The sequence below is a fragment of the Rhinichthys klamathensis genome, unplaced genomic scaffold (assembly GCF_029890125.1).
Source record: "Rhinichthys klamathensis goyatoka isolate OS25496 unplaced genomic scaffold, OSU_Roscu_1.1 h1tg000116l_1, whole genome shotgun sequence".
Taxonomy (NCBI): Eukaryota; Metazoa; Chordata; class Actinopteri; order Cypriniformes; family Leuciscidae; genus Rhinichthys; species Rhinichthys klamathensis.
In genome coordinates, this window is record NW_026606653.1 from 164936 (window position 1) to 189213 (window position 24278).

Sequence of the window (24278 nt, forward strand, 5' to 3'; positions counted from 1 at the left end):
ACAATAATTCCTCCTCATTACACCACCAGTCTCAGCCAATCAGAGGCGATGTCGTGTCCCAAGTGCTGGATGTGATTGGGGAGCTGAGGTTGGAGCGCATCAGTCCTGACCAATGGAGTGACGTTACTTTCATCAGCGAGTTGGGTCAATATCTGAAGCCGTTTCTACCCTTCGTGTCACCATCTCTACTGCAGTGCACTGGGAGCAAAAACCTCAGCTGCCAAACTTACCAGCACATGTAAGAAAACCATTTCCTCTACAATACCTCAAGACTATCGTTGATAAGATGCTTTGTTCAACATTATTTCCAACCATTCCTCAGTCTGTCAGAGTTCCCGCTGATCAATGAGACGCAAGGAAGGGACGTGGTGGGATTTTTCATCTTGCCCTTCCTCAGGAGAAACGCAACAGGTGAGGTGGAGGTTTGCAGTGGTTTCAGGCAGAATGTCACTCATGTTGAGGTTCTGGAGCTAATGAAGAGGATTTTACTGTGTGTGTTGTGTGTCAGATGTGGGCTGTGTGTCGAGTGCTAACAGCAGTACTGAGTGGCTGCTGAAGAACTTTGGCTCGTTCGCTCAGTTTGTGTCTCTTAAAGAACTGCTCTCCGTCAACGCACACTTTGATCCCGTAAGTATCTTCATTTCTTCATCAAAGAACATGATACAAAAAGAAATACGATAATTTTGACGAACATCATACGTTTTATCTGTAGGACTTTTCCACTCAGTGTTCTTCTGTGTGTCTTTAGTTGGAGACGCTGGTCTATCTGTCTCCAGGGCAGATGGTTGGACTGATGGTTGAAGATCTGCCTGGTCTTCCACAGAAGGAAGTCATCATCAATCGAGTGTTTGATCATCTGCTAGAGTCTCCTGTGGATCGAGGACTCCCTGGTGTTCTTCAAAGCCTGCTCTTACTCCCACAGACGGTAAAACTTACTCAGATGTGTTCAATGCCTCTGCTTCAGACCGCAGTGAGATGCCCATCCAGATGGCTATTTTGGGCATCATGTGTGTGATTGTGACGAAGTCATTTCCAAACAGTAGACAGCAAAATAATGAGGACTCATCCACTATTATAACAGAATTATGTGTCTCGTCAAACAATCCCAGAATACAATGAGGCAAATATTGTGAAAATTTGCATCTAACTGACCTTATTCAGGGTAAACGCCTTATCTAATTTGTCTACAGATGTAAATGAGGTTTTGAGGGAGAGGCTTCGGTCTAATGCAACATTCAAAATTACTTTCCAAAACAATTCCTGGTGACAAAAGAATCTTAAAAACATGTTGGGAAATAAGTTCAATGTTAAACACAACCGTAAATCAAAACAACAGACTGACATGTGGTTGTAGGGTAAATGCACAGTGATCAAAGAAGTGAAATGTGAATGCCAAGTATGGTAACCCATACTCAGAGTTTGTCCTCTGCATTTAATCCATCCAAGTTACTGCACACATTAGGAGTAGTGAGTAGTGAACACACACACACACACACACTGCAAGCTGTGGAGACACACACCCGGAGCACGGTGGCGCCCTGGGAGCGATTGGGGATTAGATGCCTTGCCAAGGACTACCGTTTGAGTGCTGGTATTGAGAATTGAACCTTGGGTCACCGGTCTGACTCTCTAACCAATAGGCCACGACTGCCCCATTAGTGAGTTTGATGAATCAGATATGTGATGAAGGCACTGACGCCTGTTTGTGTTTCCACAGACCGTAATACAGTGCAGCTCCCTCACACTGATGTAAGTGTACTTGAGCCTCTGGTGTCATGTTATTGAGTCTCTGGTGTCTCTTGTGCTGAGATTCCTCTAATCCTTTTTTTCTTTCTCAGTTTTGAGAGGCTGTTTCAGGCTCTACCTTTCCTGCCGTCAGACATGCAGACTCTGGTCTTCCACACAACTGGAGAACTCAAGCAGAAAGCAGTGCCAGGTGAGTCTCAGCCTGTGTGTCGTCATCATCTCTCACTGTTGACTTCACTAGAAGATCAGCATGTTTCTCAGTATTTCTGATGGAATTAATGATCAAATGTGTGTGTCTTATTTACAGGCTGCTCACTTCCTGAACCTCCAACAGTAAGAGATTGTTTTTAACACAGTTTCCCTTATGGACCTCTTTCAGTCCTACAGGAATCCTCTCTTTTCCTCACTCTTTAAAACGTTTTCTCAAAACTCAAAGCATACAGATATTTAAAAAAAAACTTGTTTTACATTTTGTCTTATTTTGTTCTAAATGTTTTCCTCTGTTTCAGTGTCTGATCACACCTGTGAATGGTAAGTGTATTTGTACACCTTGCATTTTTCTGATCTTTACTACTCTGTCTAATCGAGTCTGAATAAACTCTGTGATGAACTGAACCTGCATTATTCCACCAGCCAACATCCATAAGCACTAAGCCTAGCTTTGCTCAGATTTCCTCCCTATTAAATGTGTGTTACATTGACAGCTGTTGTCTGTCCAGATCTATGGGCAGCCCTGGAGCCCATCCAAAGGAACAATAATAACTACACAAACCTATACTATAGGGGCCTACAAACCTTCAGTTCTCGGCTCCATGCAACGCTAATTGCGATTAGCCTGTTGGACAAGCAAACTGAAACAGATAAACAGCTTAAATATATGACCAAATCCATTTATTAATGTTTCTACCTTTCTAGAAGGTCATGTCAGTAGTTTACAAGACTAGTAGATTTTGTGATTTAGATTTTAGAGAGAATCAAATCAAGATTTGCCCAGCATTGGATGTTCAGAAAGAGTTATTGACCAAACTCTGTTGAGTGAGACTCAAGACTCAGTGTCACACACTAGTCGTCGCCTACTGAAGTGATCAGGAGCATAGCTATTTTCCCAGGGTACAATGTTTCCAGGGCTCGACATTCCCAGGGCACAACTTTCAGAGCGCTTAAAGTTCCCAGGGTTCCATGTTCCTATGTTAGCTGAACCCCAACCCTGGGGTCATAGGACCCTTTGTCATGTGATTATTGTCCTATATATGAGGATCATTGGACCTGGCAACATAGGAATGACTCCCTGTAACTATGTAGTCAAAAAGAAACTGAATGAATCTGTCAGCAAATCTGAACAAGTTTTGTTGGTCAACTTTCTACTTTTATTACTTTCCTTTAAGCTTCTTGACTATTACATTGTAATTCAAGGGTGTTATACTGAGTCGTAATGAAATCCAGTATCACTAATCAATGTTTTCTGATGAATTTAACAGCTACCAGAGTTTGTTCAGGAGTCATCAGGTATGAGCAAGTACTCTTTTCTCCACTTTGACACAGTGACATCATCTATGAGACAGGAAGTGTTCATGAAATTGTAATGTCTTCCACAGTAATGAGACTCTCCTGTCCGCTGGGCTCGTGAGCGCCCCCTGTAGTGTCGACCTGCAGCAGTACGCTTGCTCTTCGGTAAGAAGATGACCAGCAGAAACTCTTTTATAATGAGCTGATACTGATGATTGTCTGGGAATCTACGTCCCTCCAGAGAGCAAACGTGCAGCAGTTTCTGGAATCACCCGGATATTTCCTGAACTGATGAAACCCTTTGTGTTCGTAGCTCACAGGCTTCACTGCTGAACACCTGGCTGGACTTCTGAAGTGTCAGCTATCCAGCAGCAGCAGTTACTCCAAGGAGATCTGGAAGCTGCTCTTCACCAAAACAGACAGTGTTCTCGATGGAGCCCTCAGCATCTTTTCCAGCACGGCAGCAAATATGGTAAATAAGCCTTGTTCTACTCTGCTCTAATGTCACTTGGAGGATTGACTGGGAATATGGCAATAATTCCTCCTCATTACACCACCAGTCTCAGCTAATCAGAGGCGATGTCGTGTCCCAAGTGCTGGATGTGATTGGGGAGCTGAGGTTGGAGCGCATCAGTCCTGACCAATGGAGTGACGTTACTTTCATCAGCATGTTGCTGGGTCAATATCTGAAGCCGTTTCTACCCTTCATATCACCATCTCTACTGCAGTGCACTGGGAGCAAAAACCTCAGCTGCCAAACTTACCAGCACATGTAAGAAAACCATTTCCTCTACAATACCTCAAGACTATCGTTGATAAGATGCTTTGTTCAACATTATTTCCAACCATTCCTCAGTCTGTCAGAGTTCCCGCTGATCAATGAGACGCAAGGAAGGGACGTGGTGGGATTTTTCATCTTGCCCTTCCTCAGGAGAAACGCAACAGGTGAGGTGGAGGTTTGCAGTGGTTTCAGGCAGAATGTCACTCATGTTGAGGTTCTGGAGCTAATGAAGAGGATTTTACTGTGTGTGTTGTGTGTCAGATGTGGGCTGTGTGTCGAGTGCTAACAGCAGTACTGAGTGGCTGCTGAAGAACTTTGGCTCGTTCGCTCAGTTTGTGTCTCTCAAAGAACTGCTCTCCGTCAACGCACACTTTGATCCCGTAAGTATCTTCATTTCTTCATCAAAGAACATGATACAAGAAGAAATACGATAATTTTGACGAACATCATACGTTTTATCTGTAGGACTTTTCCACTCAGTGTTCTTCTGTGTGTCTTTAGTTGGAGACGCTGGTCTATCTGTCTCCAGGGCAGATGGTTGGACTGATGGTTGAAGATCTGCCTGGTCTTCCACAGAAGGAAGTCATCATCAATCGAGTGTTTGATCATCTGCTAGAGTCTCCTGTGGATCGAGGACTTCCTGGTGTTCTTCAAAGCCTGCTCTTACTCCCACAGACGGTAAAACTTACTCAGATGTGTTCAATGCCTCTGCTTCAGACCGCAGTGAGATGGCCATCCAGATGGCTATTTTGGGCATCATGTGTGTGATTGTGACGAAGTCATTTCCAAACAGTAGACAGCAAAATAATGAGGACTCATCCACTATTATAACAGAATTATGTCTCGTTAAACAATCCCAGAATACAATGAGGCAAATATTGTGAAAATTTTCATCTAACGGACCTTATTCAGGGTAGACCATAGACTGTAAAAAATATGGACAAAGCGTCTGTGACGTCACCCATAGACTTTCTGAAGAACGGTTTTGAGGCCGTTTATGGGGGGTATGGGCGGCACCATCTTGGAAAATCTTGGGAAATCCTAACCCCGCCCACCTTCTGGCCAATCCATATATGAGAATTGAGAAAAATGCCTGTTTCGTGCTGCTTGGGGCTGTACAAATCGCCACACAACTGAAAACAGGTCTCGATGAATTATCTTTCACAAGCAAGACTGAACATTTGTTTCTGGTTGTATTTGGTCATGATATAAATACTAGGAACGTTCAGAGGAGAAAAGACGCAAAATTTAAAAATACTACTGTAATTGTGTCACGAAATGTAGTTTTAATAGTTTTTCAGTCGACAATGTAGTTGTTTAAAGCTCAAATCTGTGGTTTATTTATAAAGATAGCGCCTATTTAAAAATTTGATCTGACGTTTTCGGATTTGTGAGATCCGCGTTCACCGGGCGCTCAGCAATCATGTACCCCGCCGCTAATGTACCCCGTCCGCTCATGTACCGCACAGCGCTCATGTACACCGCCGCTCATGTACACCGCCGCTCATGTACCGCTCAGCGCTCATGTACACCGCCGCTCATGTACCGCTCAGCGCTCATGTACACCGCCGCTCATGTACCGCTCAGCGCTCATGTACCCCGTCCGCTCATGTACCCCGCCGCTCATGTACCCCGCCGCTCATGTACCCCGTCCGCTCATGTACCGCTCAGCGCTCATGTACACCGCCGCTCATGTACCCCGCCGCTCATGTACCCCGTCCGCTCATGTACCCCGCCGCTCATGTACCCCGCCGCTCATGTACCCCGCCGCTCATGTACCGCTCAGCGCTCATGTACACCGCCGCTCATGTACCGCTCAGCGCTCATGTACACCGCCGCTCATGTACTCCGCCGCTCATGTACCGCTCAGCGCTCATGTACACCGCCGCTCATGTACACCGCCGCTCATGTACCGCTCAGCGCTCATGTACACCGCCGCTCATGTACCGCTCAGCGCTCATGTACACCGCCGCTCATGTACACCGCCGCTCATGTACCGCTCAGCGCTCATGTACACCGCCGCTCATGTACCCCGCCGCTCATGTACCGCTCAGCGCTCATGTACACCGCCGCTCATGTACACCGCCGCTCATGTACCGCTCAGCGCTCATGTACCCCGCCGCTCATGTACCGCTCAGCACTCATGTACACCACCGCTCATGTACCGCTCAGCGCTCATGTACACCGCCGCTCATGTACACCGCCGCTCATGTACCGCTCAGCGCTCATGTACACCGCCGCTCATGTACCGCTCAGCGCTCATGTACACCGCCGCTCATGTACACCGCCGCTCATGTACCCCGCCGCTCATGTACCGCTCAGCGCTCATGTACACCGCCGCTCATGTACCGCTCAGCGCTCATGTACACCACCGCTCATGTACACCGCCGCTCATGTACCCCGCCGCTCATGTACCGCTCAGCGCTCATGTACACCGCCGCTCATGTACACCGCCGCTCATGTACCGCTCAGCGCTCATGTACACCGCCGCTCATGTACCGCTCAGCGCTCATGTACACCGCCGCTCATGTACCGCTCAGCGCTCATGTACACCGCCGCTCATGTACCGCTCAGCGCTCATGTACCCCGCCGCTCATGTACCGCTCAGCTCTCATGTACACCGCCGCTCATGTACCGCTCAGCGCTCATGTACACCGCCGCTCATGTACACCGCCGCTCATGTACACCGCCGCTCATGTACCGCTCAGCGCTCATGTACACCGCCGCTCATGTACACCGCCGCTCATGTACACCGCCGCTCATGTACCGCTCAGCGCTCATGTACACCGCCGCTCATGTACACCGCCGCTCATGTACCGCTGCTCATGTACACCGCCGCTCATGTACCGCTCAGCGCTCATGTACACCGCCGCTCATGTACACCGCCGCTCATGTACCGCTCAGCGCTCATGTACACCGCCGCTCATGTACCGCTCAGCGCTCATGTACACCGCCGCTCATGTACACCGCCGCTCATGTACCGCTCAACGCTCATGTACCCCGCCGCTCATGTACCGCTCAGCGCTCATGTACACCGCCGCTCATGTACCGCTCAGCGCTCATGTACACCGCCGCTCATGTACACCGCCGCTCATGTACCCCGCCGCTCATGTACCGCTCAGCGCTCATGTACACCGCCGCTCATGTACCGCTCAGCGCTCATGTACACCGCCGCTCATGTACACCGCCGCTCATGTACCCCGCCGCTCATGTACCGCTCAGCGCTCATGTACACCGCCGCTCATGTACACCGCCGCTCATGTACACCGCCGCTCATGTACCGCTCAGCGCTCATGTACCCCGCCGCTCATGTACCGCTCAGCGCTCATGTACACCGCCGCTCATGTACACCGCCGCTCATGTACCGCTCAGCGCTCATGTACACCGCCGCTCATGTACCGCTCAGCGCTCATGTACCGCTCAGCGCTCATGTACCGCTCAGCGCTCATGTATACCGCCGCTCATGTACCGCTCAGCGCTCATGTACACCGCCGCTCATGTACACCGCCGCTCATGTACCGCTCAGCGCTCATGTACACCGCCGCTCATGTACACCGCCGCTCATGTACCGCTCAGCGCTCATGTACCGCTCAGCGCTCATGTACCGCTCAGCGCTCATGTATACCGCCGCTCATGTACCGCTCAGCGCTCATGTACACCGCCGCTCATGTACACCGCCGCTCATGTACCGCTCAGCGCTCATGTACACCGCCGCTCATGTACACCGCCGCTCATGTACCGCTCAGCGCTCATGTACACCGCCGCTCATGTACCGCTCAGCGCTCATGTACACCGCCGCTCATGTACACCGCCGCTCATGTACCGCTCAGCGCTCATGTACACCGCCGCTCATGTACCGCTCAGCGCTCATGTACACCGCCGCTCATGTACACCGCCGCTCATGTACCGCTCAGCGCTCATGTACCCCGCCGCTCATGTACCGCTCAGCGCTCATGTACCCCGCCGCTCATGTACCGCTCAGCGCTCATGTACCCCGCCGCTCATGTACCGCTCAGCGCTCATGTACACCGCCGCTCATGTACCGCTCAGCGCTCATGTACACCGCCGCTCATGTACACCGCCGCTCATGTACCCCGCCGCTCATGTACCCCGCCGCTCATGTACCCCGCCGCTCATGTACACCGCCGCTCATGTACACCGCCGCTCATGTACCGCTCAGCGCTCATGTACCCCGCCGCTCATGTACCGCTCAGCGCTCATGTACCTAACGGGCGATCTTTGGTCTCACAAAAAGTGAGATTTTATTTTATATAGCCTATGTAGGAATATTTTAAATGTAATGTTACATTTATTTATTTGGCACACGCATTTACAGTGTTTCAAACGTCAGTTATAACCATAGGTAAAGTACCTCGGACGCTAACTTATCTGAGTCAGTGTCGGTTAGTGCAGTTTATAGCAGAGCGACACATTTTATGAACGATATTTCAATACAAATGTTCAGAAAGGATACAGAGGTGGTATGATGTGTTGTGTCAGATCATGGCCGAGACGTCAAATTTCAGGAATTCCACTCGGCGCAGCCCGTTATCAGCTGTCAATCAAGCTGTCAATCAAAGTTAACCACACCCTTATTTGTCATACATTTTATATCTAAATATGATCTAAACTAACGAGTTAGAAAAAAATTCACCCCCCTCACAGTTGTCAGGCACTCGGAACCTATCGAAAAATACAATAAAAATCCATGGGACCGACCTGTAAAAACATGAATTAATGCTGTGAAATCCGGTGAAAACGGACATCTTAACATGGTGGTCTATGGACATTTGCTCCCCTTTGGGACCTCCCCCTAGCGGATTTTCGATGTATTGCAGTTTTTCGCACTTCCGGGTAGGCTTCATTTTTCAGATTAGAATGTTGCTGCTTGGGGTAGACGCCTTAATTCATTTTTCTACAAATGAAAATGAGGTTTTGTGGAAGAGACCTACAGTCTAATCCAACATTCAAAATGACTTTTCAAAACAATTCCTGGTGACAAAGGACTCTTGAAAACATGGTGTGTAATTAAATGTTACACACGAGTCACATGACCATAAATCAGAACAACCCAAACAACAATACAATACAATACAGTATTTTTTTATAAGGCACATTTAAAAACAACCAAGGCTGACCAAAGTGCCGTACAGGACAGAATAAAAATGAAGCAATAAAAACAACCGACAAAGGAAAACACAACAATAGATAAACAATAATTACCAGAATTAAGCAGTATTAAAGGCCAAAGAAAATAAATATGTCTTTAAAGAAGATTTGAAGGAGGAAACAGACAGAGCTAATCTAATGTGGAGAGGTAGACTGTTCCAAAGTTTAGGGCCTGCAGTTGCAAAAGCGCAATCACCTCTTTTTTTAAGTCTAGATCTAGGCACGATGAGTAAACAATGATCGCTAGATCTCAGACTTCTAGAGGGAGTGTACGGGCGAAGTAGATCGGTCAGGTACTGAGGGGCCAATTTGTTGAATGCTTTATAGACAAATAATAACATTTTAAAATCAATTCTAAATTTGACAGGTAGCCAGTGCAGTGTGGAAAAAATAGGGGTGATCGACTCATACTTGCGGGTCCCAGTGAGGAGTCTAGCAGCTGCGTTCTGCACTAGCTGTAGACTAGAGAGGGAAGACTGAGATACACCAATATAAAGAGAGTTACAATAGTCCAAGCGTGATGTGACAAAAGCATGGATCACTGTTTGGAAGTTACTCTTGGTTAAAAAAGGTTTCACTTTAGAGAGTTGGCGAAGATGAAAAAAGCATGATCTTACAACAGTACTGATCTGTTTATCAAATTTTAGGTTATGATCGAACAGAAAGCCCAGATTTTATAAGGAGCAAGTGGACCACGGTCAACATCAAGCACACAGTTTTTCCTGGGCCCAAATAAAATGATTTCAGTTTTATTTTCGTTTAAATTTAGAAAATTACTTGACAACCAAAGCTTAAGTTCATTTAAACAGGCCATCAGGGATTGTAAACCATTTTTATCATTATGTTTTAACGGGGAGTAGATCTGAGTATCATCAGCATATAGATGAAAGGATACTCCATATTTATTAAAAATGGAAGCCAGAGGAAGCATATACAGGATAAACAATACCGGGCCGAGGATAGATCCCTGTGGGACTCCACAATTTAGAGGTAGACTAGAAGAGGACTGATGACCGATACGAACACTAAAACATCTGTTGGTCAGATAAGAACGGAACCACTGCAAGACTGCGCCACGAAAGCCCACAGATGTCTCCAGACGTCGCAACAGAATCTCATGGTCAACTAAATCAAATGCAGCGCTCAGATCTAATAAAACAAAAGCAATGGATTTACCAGAATCAGTTTCTGTTTCAGTTTCAGAATCAGAACAGACTGAGATGTGACTGTAGGTTAAATACGCTGTGGTCAGAGTTTGATAAATCAGATATGATGAAGGCACTGACGCCTGTTTGTGTTTCCACAGACCGTAATACAGTGCAGCTCCCTCACACTGATGTAAGTGTACTTGAGCCTCTGGTGTCATGTTATTGAGTCTCTGGTGTCTCTTGTGCTGAGATTCCTCTAATCCTTTTTTTCTTTCTCAGTTTTGAGAGGCTGTTTCAGGCTCTACCTTTCCTGCGGTCAGACATGCAGACTCTGGTCTTCCACACAACTGGAGAACTCAAGCAGAAAGCAGTGCCAGGTGAGTCTCAGCCTTTGTGTCGTCATCATTTCTCACTGTTGACTTCACTAGAAGATCAGCATGTTTCTCAGTATTTCTGATGGAATTAATGATCAAATGTGTGTGTCTTATTTACAGGCTGCTCACTTCCTGAACCTCCAACAGTAAGAGATTGTTTTTAACACAGTTTTCCTTATGGACCTCTTTCAGTCCTACAGGAATCCTCTCTATTCCTCACTCTTTAAAACGTTTTCTCAAAACTCAAAGCATACAGATATTTAAAAAATATATATATTTTACATTTTGTCTTTTTTTTGTTTTACCCTTTTTCTTCTGTTTCAGTGTCTGATCACACCTGTGAATGGTAAGTGTATTTGTACACCTGGCATTTTTCTGATCTTTACTACTCTGTCTAATCGAGTCTGAATAAACTCTGTGATGAACTGAACCTGCATTATTCCACTAGCCAACATCCATAAGCACTAAGCCTAGCTTTGCTCAGATTTCCTCCCTATTAAATGTGTGTTACATTGACAGCTGTTGTCTGTCCAGATCTATGGGCAGCCCTGGAGCCCATCCAAAGGAACAATAATAACTACACAAACCTATACTATAGGGGCCTACAAACCTTCAGTTCTCGGCTCCATGCAACGCTAATTGCGATTAGCCTGTTGGACAAGCAAACTGAAACAGATAAACAGCTTAAATATATGACCAAATCCATTTATTAATGTTTCTACCTTTCTAGAAGGTCATGTCAGTAGTTTACAAGACTAGTAGATTTTGTGATTTAGATTTTAGAGAGAATCAAAACAAGATTTGCCCAGCATTGGATGTTCAGAAAGAGTTATTGACCAAACTCTGTTGAGTGAGACTCAAGACTCAGTGTCACACACTAGTCGTCGCCTACTGAAGTGATCAGGAGCATAGCTATTTCCCAGGGTACAATGTTTCCAGGGCTCGACATTCCCAGGGCACAACTTTCAGAGCGCTTAAAGTTCCCAGGGTTCCATGTTCCTATGTTAGCTGAGCCCCAACCCTGGGGTCATAGGACCCTTTGTCATGTGATTATTGTCCTATATATCTAGGGATCATTGGACCTGGCAACATAGGAATGACTCCCTGTAACTATGTAGTCAAAAAGAAACTGAATTAATCTGTCAGCAAATCTGAACACGTTTTGTTGGTCAACCTTCTACTTTTATTACTTTCATTTAAGCTTCTTGACTATTGCATTGTAATTCAAGGGTGTTATACTGAGACGTAATGAAATCCAGTATCACTAATCAATGTTTTCTGATGAATTTAACAGCTACCAGAGTTTGTTCAGGAGTCATCAGGTATGAGCAAGTACTCTTTTCTCCACTTTGACACAGTGACATCATCTATGAGACAGGAAGTGTTCATGAAATTGTAATGTCTTCCACAGTAATGAGACTCTCCTGTCCGCTGGGCTCGTGAGCGCCCCCTGTAGTGTCGACCTGCAGCAGTACGCTTGCTCTTCGGTAAGAAGATGACCAGCAGAAACTCTTTTATAATGAGCTGATACTGATGATTGTCTGGGAATCTACGTCCCTCCAGAGAGCAAATGTGCAGCAGTTTCTAGAATCACCCGGATATTTCCTGAACTGATGAAACCCTTTGTGTTCGTAGCTCACAGGCTTCACTGCTGAACACCTGGCTGGACTTCTGAAGTGTCAGCTATCCAGCAGCAGCAGTTACTCCAAGGAGATCTGGAAGCTGCTCTTCACCAAAACAGACAGTGTTCTCGATGGAGCCCTCAGCATCTTTTCCAGCACGGCAGCAAATGTGGTAAATAAGCCTTGTTCTACTCTGCTCTAATGTCACTTGGAGGATTGACTGGGAATATGGCAATAATTCCTCCTCATTACATCACCAGTCTCAGCCAATCAGAGGCGATGTCGTGTCCCAAGTGCTGGATGTGATTGGGGAGCTGAGGTTGGAGCGCATCAGTCCTGACCAATGGAGTGACGTTACTTTCATCAGCATGTTGCTGGGTCAATATCTGAAGCCGTTTCTACCCTTCGTGTCACCATCTCTACTGCAGTGCACTGGGAGCAAAAACCTCAGCTGCCAAACTTACCAGCACATGTAAGAAAACCATTTCCTCTACAATACCTCAAGACTATCGTTGATAAGATGCTTTGTTCAACATTATTTCCAACCATTCCTCAGTCTGTCAGAGTTCCCGCTGATCAATGAGACGCAAGGAAGGGACGTGGTGGGATTTTTCATCTTGCCCTTCCTCAGGAGAAACGCAACAGGTGAGGTGGAGGTTTGCAGTGGTTTCAGGCAGAATGTCACTCATGTTGAGGTTCTGGAGCTAATGAAGAGGATTTTACTGTGTGTGTTGTGTGTCAGATGTGGGCTGTGTGTCGAGTGCTAACAGCAGTACTGAGTGGCTGCTGAAGAACTTTGGCTCGTTCGCTCAGTTTGTGTCTCTCAAAGAACTGCTCTCCGTCAACGCACACTTTGATCCCGTAAGTATCTTCATTTCTTCATCAAAGAACATGATACAAGAAGAAATACGATAATTTTGACGAACATCATACGTTTTATCTGTAGGACTTTTCCACTCAGTGTTCTTCTGTGTGTCTTTAGTTGGAGACGCTGGTCTATCTGTCTCCAGTGCAGATGGTTGGACTGATGGTTGAAGATCTGCCTGGTCTTCCACAGAAGGAAGTCATCATCAATCGAGTGTTTGATCATCTGCTAGAGTCTCCTGTGGATCGAGGACTTCCTAAAGTTCTCGAGCTCCTGTATGTTTACTCCACAAAGGTAAGAAGTGTTTCAGAGTTATGGCTGGAAGGCTTTGGCAATTCCCAGAACCACACAGTAGTCTCAGTTTATACAGTAGAAGTTTTTTTGCAAACACTTTTCTGTAATTGATTGAATTGTAATACCATAGATCTTCATTCCTATTATGCTATCGATTAGGCTTGTGTTATTGCTGCTTGCAGCTATAGTCCTCTAAATGGAAATAAAATATTTTGATGCATACTGGTTTTCTTTTCTAGAGTCCACTCAGCTGTCAAACCAACCAGATAATGTAAGTGTTTGTTTGTTAATAACCAAGAGAGGCCGAGACATCAATGTTAGGCTCTTCTTGACTGCTTCTTTTCTGTTGTAAATCAGCTTCAGGCGGCTTGACCAGATCCTGAGATCAGCGGCGGGTGATCTGGAGCCCGTCATCTGGGCGAGCGTGTATAACTTCAGCCTCACGGCTCCAGCAGGTCGGCGCGGTGCGATCGGTGTTTCTCTAAGCCATCATGTCTGTTCCCCGTGTTCCTTAATGCTATTTCTGACTTCCTCACAGGTTGCTCTCTACTCCCAGTTGTGGATGAGGTATGTCTCTTATTTTAACTGAATTACTTTTTATGTTTACAGAATCCTAAACAAGCATTTTGTTCTGTACATTTCACACTGTATTTGTCTTTTCCTCCACAGTGTCCTTTGACTCCATACAACGGTAGTCGGCGATGCCTCTTCATCACTATCACTGCGTGAGCATGTGTGAGTGTGCAGGAATGTGTTGTGTGTCTGTGTATGTGATGTTTTCCTCTGTTTGTTTGTATTTCAGAGACTCAAGTGTGCCGTGGAGTAGACAGGTAAAGTGAGGCTTTAATGACTGCTTTATTTTTCTGGTTTGCCCCCCCTGACTTTGGTTAATTGTGTCATCTCTGTCCTCAGTTCTTCATTACAGCTCTTCCTGAACAACGGAGATGCTACAAACAGGCTTTGTGACTTCAGTATTGCAGAATATGCATGTACCCCGGTAATCAGATATGAGTCTCTATCCCAGAATGCACCTCTCTGATCCGCATGAGGCAGTATTCAACAGTCGTGTTTGGATGTGCTTCAGGTGCTGAATGTCAGTGTGGAGCAGCTGGTGTCTGTGCTGGACTGCCATCTGTCTGCTGATGTCATCACATCACCTGATCTGTCTGCTGATGTCATCACATCACCTGAGAGCTGGAAGCTCCTCCTGACCAGAGTCTCATCCCTGCTGGACGCCGCACTCCTCAAGCTCTCCAACAGGGTACAAGACTCGGGACTCACAGCAAAACACCATATTGACAACATCCAACATCCCATGAAGCATTGCACAGCATTTACAATATTTTGCATGACAATGTGTTCTTTGAACGCTCTGACAAAGTAGTAACATTTAACCCTTGTGCGTCTATTAAAAAAGTTACACATAGGTCCACAGTAAACAAAAATATCTAAAAACTGTTAAAGAAATGTGAAGCTTGGGAGCACAGACTTAAAGGGAAACTCGACCCTGGCCAGAGCCTGACTCCACCCACTGGCAATATTTGAATAATGCTGGAAAAGTGGGCAGGGTAAAAGGTAAAACTTAGTTACCCTTTAAGTTTGGTCTTAGTAAAAAGTTAAAAAAGTAAAACAAAAAAGTTATAGAGGTTTAAGTTTATGAACATTATTTTATGTAAAATATATATTTTATGAAACATGTTGAACACTAAAACTGCTAGCAAATCAAAGCCATAATTATAAAAAGTTGTGGTCCAAATTTGGGGTTGATATCTCAAAAAATGAGCTTTCAGTGAGAGTGTGTTTGGGTGCGGGACCAAATCTCCCCTTTAGATGCAGCAAAACTCCTATGAGACACAGCGGTTGGATTTGGGATTTAGGCCAAACCTGAGAAAATTACACCATCTGCTAATGAATAGTAAAAAAAAAAAAAAAAAAAAAAAAAAAAAAACAGTTTTAAAGCCTTGCCAACAGAATGAAAGCCTATTAACAAAGATTGCTTTATTTTATAGTTAAATGGCTCAGGGATTCAAAATTGACTTTTGAATGGGTTTCAATGGTGATGTTTAGTCCTGAGTGGAGCTATTTTGAGTACCTAGTGTAAAATAGATTTATTGAAGGAAATAGGGCTGAAATAGTAAAATTTAGATACAAATACAGGCATGTGCCAAAATGTATGCAGTTGGCATCAACACTGGCAAAATGATTTAAAAAAAAAAAAAAACACTGAAAAAGACAAAAGTGTCTATAAGGTCGCACAAGGGTTAAGAAACATTAGATGAACGTCCAACTAAACTGATGTATAAATGTATTTGTGCTAACACTTTACATATAAATGCCTCATTCTAAGGTAATAAAAACATTACGGTTTATTAAGTAAGTTCTTTATACACCACTGAACACATAGTTATGGATGTCATATTGCATTTATGTTCATAGATACTCAAAAATGTTACACATTGCACCTTTAAGGAACATTATTAACTCTTTCCCCGCAGGCCAGATAATGGAACGAACGTGACCATTACTGGAATAACTTTTGTATAACTCTGAGAGAACCTTGCCAGAACGTTAGCTAAAGTTTTGGGAACATGACATGCTTAGCAAAGTTAAATCTCGACTCATTTCATCAGTGCTTTCATGCACACCTGAACTGGGAGGCTCAATATGACTGTGAACATCACAGAAATCCTACTATTATATAATGTGAACGTTCTGAAGGTTAGTTTTTTGTAAATGTGAGGATCTCTCTCTTCTCTCTGCTAGTCGGCGTGGTGGAGCAGCGGCTCTGGCTCTGCGGCTCTGGATGTCCTGCGAGAGCTACGGCTGGACAGACTCCCGGACGAGGGCAGCGTCGCGCTCTGGCTTGGCGAGCGTCTCCGAGCGTTTCTGCCGGTCGCTTCGAGGCCGTTCCTGCACTGTCTCCAAAGCAAGAACTTCAGCTGTCAGGACTTCCAGACAGTGTAAACAGCCCAGATCTGCTAACAGTACACATCCCACCTGTTAGGATTAGCACACACTGTATTGAGAGCGTTGCTGTTTATGGTGAATGTCCGTGGAGTCTCAGAGTTATGTTATTGACATGTGCGTGTGTGTGTGTGTGTGTGTGTGATGAAGGGTTGAGGCGTTCAGTGCAGGATTTCTCCATATGAATGACCTTCAGCGACTACTAACAGTGACGGGCTTCATCGTGCCGTTCCTCTCTCGAGAGACCACAGGTGAAGAACAGACGCTCTTCTGTCCTGGTCAGATTAGCTCATCAATGACGTTCTGCAGTGAGGTGATGCCTTTGAGTTCATGTGTGTGTGTGTGTTTGCTCAGGTGCGGCGTGTGTGTCCAACGACAGCTCTCAGTGGCTCATCCGTAACTTTGGCCAGTTTTCTGCAATCGTCTCTCTGAATCAGCTGATCTCGCTCAACACACAGTTCAACCCGGTACGGGCAGAGTCACAGACACATGTACACTGTGCTCGTCAGTAATGTGTCTGTTTTTCTCTAAAACAAGATGCATTTAATTGAGAAGCAAAACTGAGTAATATATTGAGATTTAATCATTTAGGATTATGCTTTATTTAGGTATAGGTTTACGTTTGTGAATGGAAGTATCATCAGATCCTTTCTTCCGCATTGTGACGACACATATTTACTCTTTAAATAGAAAACTCTTTGCCAGGGCAGTAAGAAACTTTATTCAGGATTTTCTCTGAACAAGACACAGTTTTGCTTCTTAAGTACATTTAGGATGTTTCTATATTTGACTGAATATTGTTTGAACTGCAGAAGAGTTGTAACTCTGTTTCTTCACGGTCTTCTCTGTCTGTAGCTGAGCAGCCTGCTCTCCCTCTCTCCAGAGCAGTTGGTTGAGCTGATGTTTGATGATGTTCCTGGTCTTCCAGAGAAAGCTGTGGTCATCAATGCCGTGTTCGATCACCTGTCCGCATCTCCAAGGGAAGAGAGGATCCTCCCCACGCTCCACTTCATGGTTGAGTCATCAAAGACGGTAAAGGGTTTTCCAGCACACTTTTACATCTCTTTCTCATTGCTGTCAAACCATTAATGTGTGGACGGTTTTCTTTCAGAGGAACATCTCCTGTGCGTCGTACCAAATCATGTGAGTGTGTTGTCGCATGCTGCGTGTGTTTCTTGTGTTGAATCTCAGGCTCTCACACTCACACGTCTGTCTTCTGTCTGCTAGTTTCCACCGTCTGGACCACCTGATGGTCAGCGTGTCTGTGAATCTGGAGACGGAGATTCTGAGGAGCAAATCGGCTCTGCTGCAGCAAGTCCCGCCGGGTGAGACAACATCGCCTGTGTTTTAAAGTCACATAGTCACCTGAATTGGGCTCCCTAATATGTGAGTATGTTGGACAGTAGAGTGCTTCATATAAACTCATCAGTGTGTATTTTTCTGTCTCAGGTTGTGTGAACTCCAACAGAGAGGTGAGTGTTGAAGATGCTTTGGTTACAGTTAGTTGTAAGCTGATGATTTAAGCTCATTTGATGCTCATGTGAGTCTCTTCTGTCTCTCCCAGTGTGGCGTGACACCAGTGAACGGTTAGTATTCCTCTCTAAACCAGTTGAGTTGTGATTTCTGTTCCTAGTCGTGCAATATGTGAGCTGATGTCTCTCTCTCTCTCTCTCTCTCTCTCTCTCTCTGTCTCTCGCTCAGAAACGGCAGTGTGCAGCAGTGTCAACAGGTGAAAACTCCTTCAAGAACCCTTCAGATTATTTTGTAACTCAAACAGTCTTACATTTAATCGATCAATAGATTACCGTAAGAAAAATCAGCTGACTCATTGATTATACGAAGGAAACGATCAGTCGTTTAGTCAATTACCCAAAGAAAGTCAAGTTGATTAATCGACTACCCAACAAAAATTCAGTCGATTAATCGATTATCCTAAGAACTAAAATCAGCCGATTAATTGATTATCCTAAGAACTAAAATCAGCCGATTAATCGATTATCCGAAGAAGAAAACCAGCCGATTAATCGATTACCCGAAGAAGAAAAACTGATTGATTAATCGATTATCTGAGGACGAGAATCAGCCAATTAATCGATTATCTGAAGAAGAGAATCAGCCGATTAATCGATTATCTGAGGAAGAGAATCAGCCGATTAATCGATTATCTGAGGAAGAGAATCAGCCAATTAATCGATTACCCGAAGAAGAAAAACTGGTTGATTAATCGATTATCTGAGGAAGAGAATCAGCCGATTAATCGATTATCTGAGGAAGAGAATCAGCCGATTAATCGATTACCCGAAGAAGAAAAACTGATTGATTAATCGATTATCTGAGGACGAGAATCAGCCAATTAATCGATTATCTGAAGAAGAGAATCAGCCGATTAATCGCTTATCCGAGGAAGAGAATCAGCCGATTAATCGATTACCCGAAGAAGAAAAACTGGTTGATTAATCGATTATCTGAGGAAGAGAATCAGCCGATTAATCGATTATCTGAAGAAGAGAATCAGCCGATTAATCGATTATCTGAAGAAGAGAATCAGCCGATTAATCGATTATTCAAGGGAAAATATCAGTCGATTCGATGAATCGATTATCCCAAGAAGAAAACCAGCCGATTAATTGATTATCTGAAGAAGAGAATCAGCCAATTAATCGATTATTCAAAGGAAAATATCAGCCGATTCGATGAATCGATTATCTGAATAGGGAAACCAGCCGATTAATCGATTATCTGAAGACGAAGAAAACCAGCCGATTAATCAATTTGTTAGCTGGAAAATAAAGCGTATCTATCTTCTGATTGGCTGTTTGAGGGCTATCTGTATTCTGATTGGCTGTTTTTGGAGTATCTGTGTTGTGATTGGCAGTTTGAAGCATATCTGTCAGACTCATCTGTGTGTGTGTTACAGCTCTGGTCTGTCGGTGTATCTCAGCTCGTCTCATGACGGCAGTCGGCTCTGTGATTTCAGCATCACACAGTACGCTTGTGCAGAGGTACTCAAACACACCCGTACACACAGACACTGATCACACACACTCTCTGTAAACATGTGTGTACGCTTGTGCAGAGGTACTCCAACACACCCGTACACACAGACACTGATCACACACACGCTGTGTCTCTCTGTAAACATGTGTTTTGTGTTGTGTTCAGTTGACAGCTCTGAGCACGCAGGACCTGGTGACGGTGTTGACATGCAGTCTGAATGGGAACGAAGACGTGTCCGAAGAGACGTGGAAGCTGTTCACGCAGAAGGTCAACCCTGTGCTGGGTCCAGCGCTCGACCCGCTCGCCAACACGGTACACGACAACACACTCTCTCTCAGTTCAGATTCAGTCCAGTTCAGGATACTTCTACATGAACACCTGAAACCCAGCTATTCTCCATGTTTACACACTAAGACTGTATTTTTGTAATGCGAATATGGCGTTTTTTTTACTACGTTCTTCTAAGTGAATACATTTGAAAATGGCCAAAATCTCTGTATTTGTATCACAAAGATGTTTGACAAGTCTGTAGAGAATGACAGCAGTGAAAACAACTCTTAAGACAAATAAAGTACACAATAAAAAAGCAGAGTAAAATAAGCAAGAAAGTAATATCAGTGAGTAATTAAGAAGCATGAACTGTGTGTGTCTCCATCAGAGGCTGAATAAGTCCCGCCCCTCAGTGTCATTCTTGAATATGATTGGAGAAGTCACTCTGAGCTCCTTCAGCTCCACCAACCTGAGAGATGATTCGTTCGTGCAGCGCTGGTTTAACTCCAGGCTCCGCCCATTCTTACCCTCCGCCTCCGAGGCGTTCCTGTCCTGTCTCTCCACCAGAGACTTCAGCTGTGACACCTTCAGGAGCGTGTGAGTTTACAACACACACACACACACACACACACACACACACACACACACACACACACACACACACACACGTGTCACATGTTGACGCAGCTCTAAGACTTCGTCTCCTTCACAGAGTCCGGAGCTTCAGTCAGAGTTTTGACATCATGTCCATGGAGACTCAAGCGAATGTCTACGTTGACTTCATCAAAGTCTTCCTCTCTAAGAACAGCACCGCAGGTCGGCCTCTCTCACACTCACAGTACATCTCAGGGTTAGTGGCCAGCGCTCAGCTGTGACGTGTTGCTCTGTGTTCAGGGTGTGTGGGCGTCTCTCAGAGCGGCTCTGATTGGCTGATCAGCAGCTTTGGACGATTCTCTGTCTTCACCACAGTGACTGAGCTGCAGATACTCAACCCCAGCTTCAGTGTGGTACGCACACACACACACACACACACACATACTTACACATGTTCACACGTGTTGACCTGTTTGTGTGTGTGTGTGCAGTTGGACAGTCTGAGTCTGTTGAGCGTGAAACAGTTAGTGGAGGTTTCCCGCACTCCTGGATTCCTGTCCAGCGCCGCTGCCGTCTATAATCTCCTGCTCTACGTGCCGGACGCACAGCTCACCGCTTTCTACACTTCTCTCTCTGGAACGCTACAGGTGACGCACACACACACACACACACACACACACACACACACACACACACACACACACGTGTATCTGTGTTCTGATTGACTGTTTGTGGAGTATCTGTGTTCTGATTGGCTGTTTGTGGAGTATCTGTGTTCTGATTGGTTGTTTGTGTAGTATCTGTGTTCTGATTGGTTGTTTGTGTAGTATCTGTGCTCTGATTGGCTGTTTGTGTAGTACCGGTGTTCTGATTGGCTGTTTGTGTAGTACCAGTGCTCTGATTGGCTGTGTGTGTAGTATCTGTGTTCTGATTGGCTGTTTGTGTAGTATCTGTGTTCTGATTGGCTGTTTGTGTAGTACCGGTGTTCTGATTGGCTGTTTGTGTAGTACCAGTGCTCTGATTGGCTGTGTGTGTAGTGTCTGTGTTCTGATTGGCTGTTTGTGTAGTATCGGTGTTCTGATTGGCTGTTTGTGTAGTACCGGTGATCTGATTGGCTGTTTGTGTAGTACCGGTGATCTGATTGGCTGTTTCTGTAGTACCAGTGCTCTGATTGGCTGTGGTCTGTGTCTGTCAACTGCAGGGTGTTGTTCTCCCTCCTCCAGTGAAGGAAGCGTTCCTGCAGCAGGTGTTTGACCGGGCCAATCTGACCACGTTATCAGATGATAATCTGCAGATCTGGATCCTGAACATACTGCCTCCGCTCATAGCGAACATTACAGTCCAACACGTGACGACTTACTTCAGCGTCGTCCAGCAGCGACCCTGTCCGATCAGCCAGCAGGCGTAAGCCTCTCTCACACACACACACACACACACACACGTGAACACACTGCGTACTCACCGGGCTTGTTCCCACAGGGTGCAGCTGCTGAACTCGTCCAGCTCCACCTTCCAGCCCGCAACACAAGATCAGATCTACCAGCAGATCCTCGGCTCTCTCACAGGTGTGCATCCGCCCGTCCCTCATCCATCCCTGTGCTCATCACTCCATCCGCCCGTCCCTCATCCATCCCTGTGCTCATCACTCAATCCGCCCGTCCCTCATCCATCCCTGTGCTCATCACTCCATCCACCCGTCCCTCATCCATCCCTGTGCTCATCACTCCATCCGCTCATCCTTCTGTCTCCACAGGCCCCGCCCCGCTGCGCTGCTACAGCAACCAGAGCTTCTACGCTTTCCTGACCTCATCCTTCATGAGTTTCCAGTTCCCGAATCTGAGCACCTTCCTGTCCCTGATGCCCCCCGCCCGCGTGCCAGAGGTCAGACCCGTCCCGCCGCCTCCACCCAACGATCACCGGTTAGATCCGATGATAGAGTCCTGACTGTGTGTGTGTGTGTGTGTGTGTGTGTGTGTGTGTGTGTGTGTCGCTTCTCAGCTGATGGACTCGATGTCTCCCGTGGAGGTCAGCAGTCTCCTGAACCGCCCGAACGCTGTGGACGATGTCACCAAACTCTGCCAGTTCTTCGCGATCTACCCGAAGACGGCCCAGTACTTACAGACGGTACAGGCATCTTACACTCCTCTGAAAGCTTGGGCTCGTTTAACAGCTTATGAATGACTCTCCCTGATGGAGTTGGGGTTCATTGTTGCCCTTGGCTTGGCTTGCTTAGATGAGGACATTAAATCTAACATTTAATTTAATATTCAACAATATTATTGCTCTGCCTGCATTGACACTATTATACAAGAACTGAGCTGAGCTGGACGATGACATCACTGTTTACTCCAGAGCGGCTATATATATATTAGTGCTGTCAAACGATTAAAATATTTAATCGCGATTAATCGCATTAATGTCATAGTTAACTCACGATTAATCGCATTAATGTCATAGTTAACTCACGATTAATCGCAATTAATCGCACATTTTTATCTATTCTAAATGTCTCTTGATTTCTTTTTGTCCCATTATTTTTTCTCATTTTAATGCTCTTATCAACATGGAAAAGTGGATCGGCTTGCTTTGTGCAAATGTTTTTTATTGAAAACAACATTGGCATATACTGTGTTCACTTTCACACTAACATTCTCACTTGGAGCAAATAATCTCTCACACAATGTAACACTGTCCATCAATAAAAGGGTGAAAGAACTACTGACGCGGTCCTGATATTGACGAGGGAGCGGAGAATTCGCATCAGCTGCGTGTGTGTGTGTGTGTGTGTGCTTGGCCATCATCAAGTGGTATTTCAGACTGGACGTGCTGCGATGATGATAGCTCAGTTCACAATGGCAGAACACACAGATCACTTTGGTCTCGTCAATGGAACCATTTGGCAACTTTTTAAAAGTAAACTTTCCATTCAGAATCTTATCGGCATCCATTTCGGCGTCTCGCGCTCGTCATCCACTCAAAACGTAATGTTAACCAACTATTTGGCCGGCTCGCAAGCCCAAACGAGTGTGTGTGCGGCGTGCCTGTTGTTTTGTTTCCGCTCTAGCTAGATCCGCGTGCGCTTTGGTCGAACGAAGCAACAAAACGTCCTCGCGTGGCGCAAGCCATTGAAATGAATGGGTCTCATAGCATAGCGCCGCATCCTGTTGCAAAAGCATGTGAAAAAAACTACAAAGTTTGCGAGGCCAAATGCATTAATCGCGCGCTAAAAATTTTTACGCCGTTAAAATGGGTTTGCGTTAACGCCGTTAATAACGCGTTTAACTGACAGCCCTAATATATATATATATATATATATATATAAATTAACTAAATTAATAACTTTTATTAAACAAAACTGAAGCATCACTGAACTGACTTGAGCTGGACTGTGACGCTATTTTCTTCTAGACACAAACTGTGCTGCAGTATTTCCCTGTTACCCCTGACACACTCTGTGCTGTAATAGCGCTGTATAAATTAATGTGACTTGACTGAGTGTGAAATGGCCAACGCGACGCCGCTTCAGGACTGTGAATGTGTGTCCGTGTCCCGCAGGAGCCGCTGGGCTCGCTGGCTCTGGCCCGGCAGGTGCTGTCCTGCGTGTGGCCTCGGGTTCTGGAGCTGCAGGTCCAGTCTGAGGTGGATCAGTGGTTCGAGTCTCGACTCGTGCAGTACCTGCCGCTGCTCACCTCACAGCTCATCGGCCCAGACGTCATGCGAGATTCCTCCTGTCTCTCCTTCAAGAAGTTGTGAGTAGCACGTTTTCAACATTATCATGAAACGGTGATGTGGAGCGGCTAACAGGTCCAAGCCTGAGGTGTGGTCGGTCACACAAGTGGGATTTCGGTGACATTTTCTATTGTCAATCATGTAGCAAAGATCAAGCACGCGAACACAAGCGAACTCCCATGGAAATGACTGGATTCCACACATGAAATTTCACCAAGC

General features: G+C 45.6%; 1 protein-coding gene across 1 annotated transcript in view; it reads left to right on the plus strand.

Annotated features, from left to right (window-relative positions):
- The window catches only part of LOC130088309 (uncharacterized), a 46226-nt gene that overhangs the window by 3937 nt on the left and 18011 nt on the right, over positions 1 to 24278 (plus strand). The window contains exons 12-64 of the mRNA XM_056255027.1: positions 30 to 238; positions 323 to 411; positions 509 to 627; positions 749 to 925; positions 1718 to 1749; positions 1839 to 1936; positions 2054 to 2079; positions 2256 to 2277; positions 3225 to 3252; positions 3342 to 3417; positions 3566 to 3724; positions 3813 to 4024; positions 4109 to 4197; positions 4295 to 4413; positions 4535 to 4711; positions 10509 to 10540; positions 10630 to 10727; positions 10845 to 10870; positions 11049 to 11070; positions 12019 to 12046; positions 12136 to 12211; positions 12360 to 12518; positions 12607 to 12818; positions 12903 to 12991; positions 13089 to 13207; positions 13329 to 13505; positions 13745 to 13776; positions 13863 to 13960; positions 14044 to 14072; positions 14175 to 14196; positions 14308 to 14335; positions 14418 to 14502; positions 14590 to 14766; positions 16269 to 16465; positions 16620 to 16720; positions 16824 to 16936; positions 17325 to 17501; positions 17581 to 17612; positions 17697 to 17794; positions 17919 to 17941; positions 18034 to 18055; positions 18171 to 18198; positions 19387 to 19471; positions 19632 to 19778; positions 20125 to 20333; positions 20449 to 20552; positions 20631 to 20743; positions 20822 to 20977; positions 21532 to 21734; positions 21810 to 21895; positions 22084 to 22211; positions 22329 to 22454; positions 23886 to 24079. Coding sequence (XP_056111002.1) covers positions 30 to 238; positions 323 to 411; positions 509 to 627; positions 749 to 925; positions 1718 to 1749; positions 1839 to 1936; positions 2054 to 2079; positions 2256 to 2277; positions 3225 to 3252; positions 3342 to 3417; positions 3566 to 3724; positions 3813 to 4024; positions 4109 to 4197; positions 4295 to 4413; positions 4535 to 4711; positions 10509 to 10540; positions 10630 to 10727; positions 10845 to 10870; positions 11049 to 11070; positions 12019 to 12046; positions 12136 to 12211; positions 12360 to 12518; positions 12607 to 12818; positions 12903 to 12991; positions 13089 to 13207; positions 13329 to 13505; positions 13745 to 13776; positions 13863 to 13960; positions 14044 to 14072; positions 14175 to 14196; positions 14308 to 14335; positions 14418 to 14502; positions 14590 to 14766; positions 16269 to 16465; positions 16620 to 16720; positions 16824 to 16936; positions 17325 to 17501; positions 17581 to 17612; positions 17697 to 17794; positions 17919 to 17941; positions 18034 to 18055; positions 18171 to 18198; positions 19387 to 19471; positions 19632 to 19778; positions 20125 to 20333; positions 20449 to 20552; positions 20631 to 20743; positions 20822 to 20977; positions 21532 to 21734; positions 21810 to 21895; positions 22084 to 22211; positions 22329 to 22454; positions 23886 to 24079 — 5483 coding nt within the window. The remainder of the gene's footprint in view (positions 1 to 29; positions 239 to 322; positions 412 to 508; positions 628 to 748; positions 926 to 1717; positions 1750 to 1838; positions 1937 to 2053; positions 2080 to 2255; positions 2278 to 3224; positions 3253 to 3341; positions 3418 to 3565; positions 3725 to 3812; positions 4025 to 4108; positions 4198 to 4294; positions 4414 to 4534; positions 4712 to 10508; positions 10541 to 10629; positions 10728 to 10844; positions 10871 to 11048; positions 11071 to 12018; positions 12047 to 12135; positions 12212 to 12359; positions 12519 to 12606; positions 12819 to 12902; positions 12992 to 13088; positions 13208 to 13328; positions 13506 to 13744; positions 13777 to 13862; positions 13961 to 14043; positions 14073 to 14174; positions 14197 to 14307; positions 14336 to 14417; positions 14503 to 14589; positions 14767 to 16268; positions 16466 to 16619; positions 16721 to 16823; positions 16937 to 17324; positions 17502 to 17580; positions 17613 to 17696; positions 17795 to 17918; positions 17942 to 18033; positions 18056 to 18170; positions 18199 to 19386; positions 19472 to 19631; positions 19779 to 20124; positions 20334 to 20448; positions 20553 to 20630; positions 20744 to 20821; positions 20978 to 21531; positions 21735 to 21809; positions 21896 to 22083; positions 22212 to 22328; positions 22455 to 23885; positions 24080 to 24278) is intronic.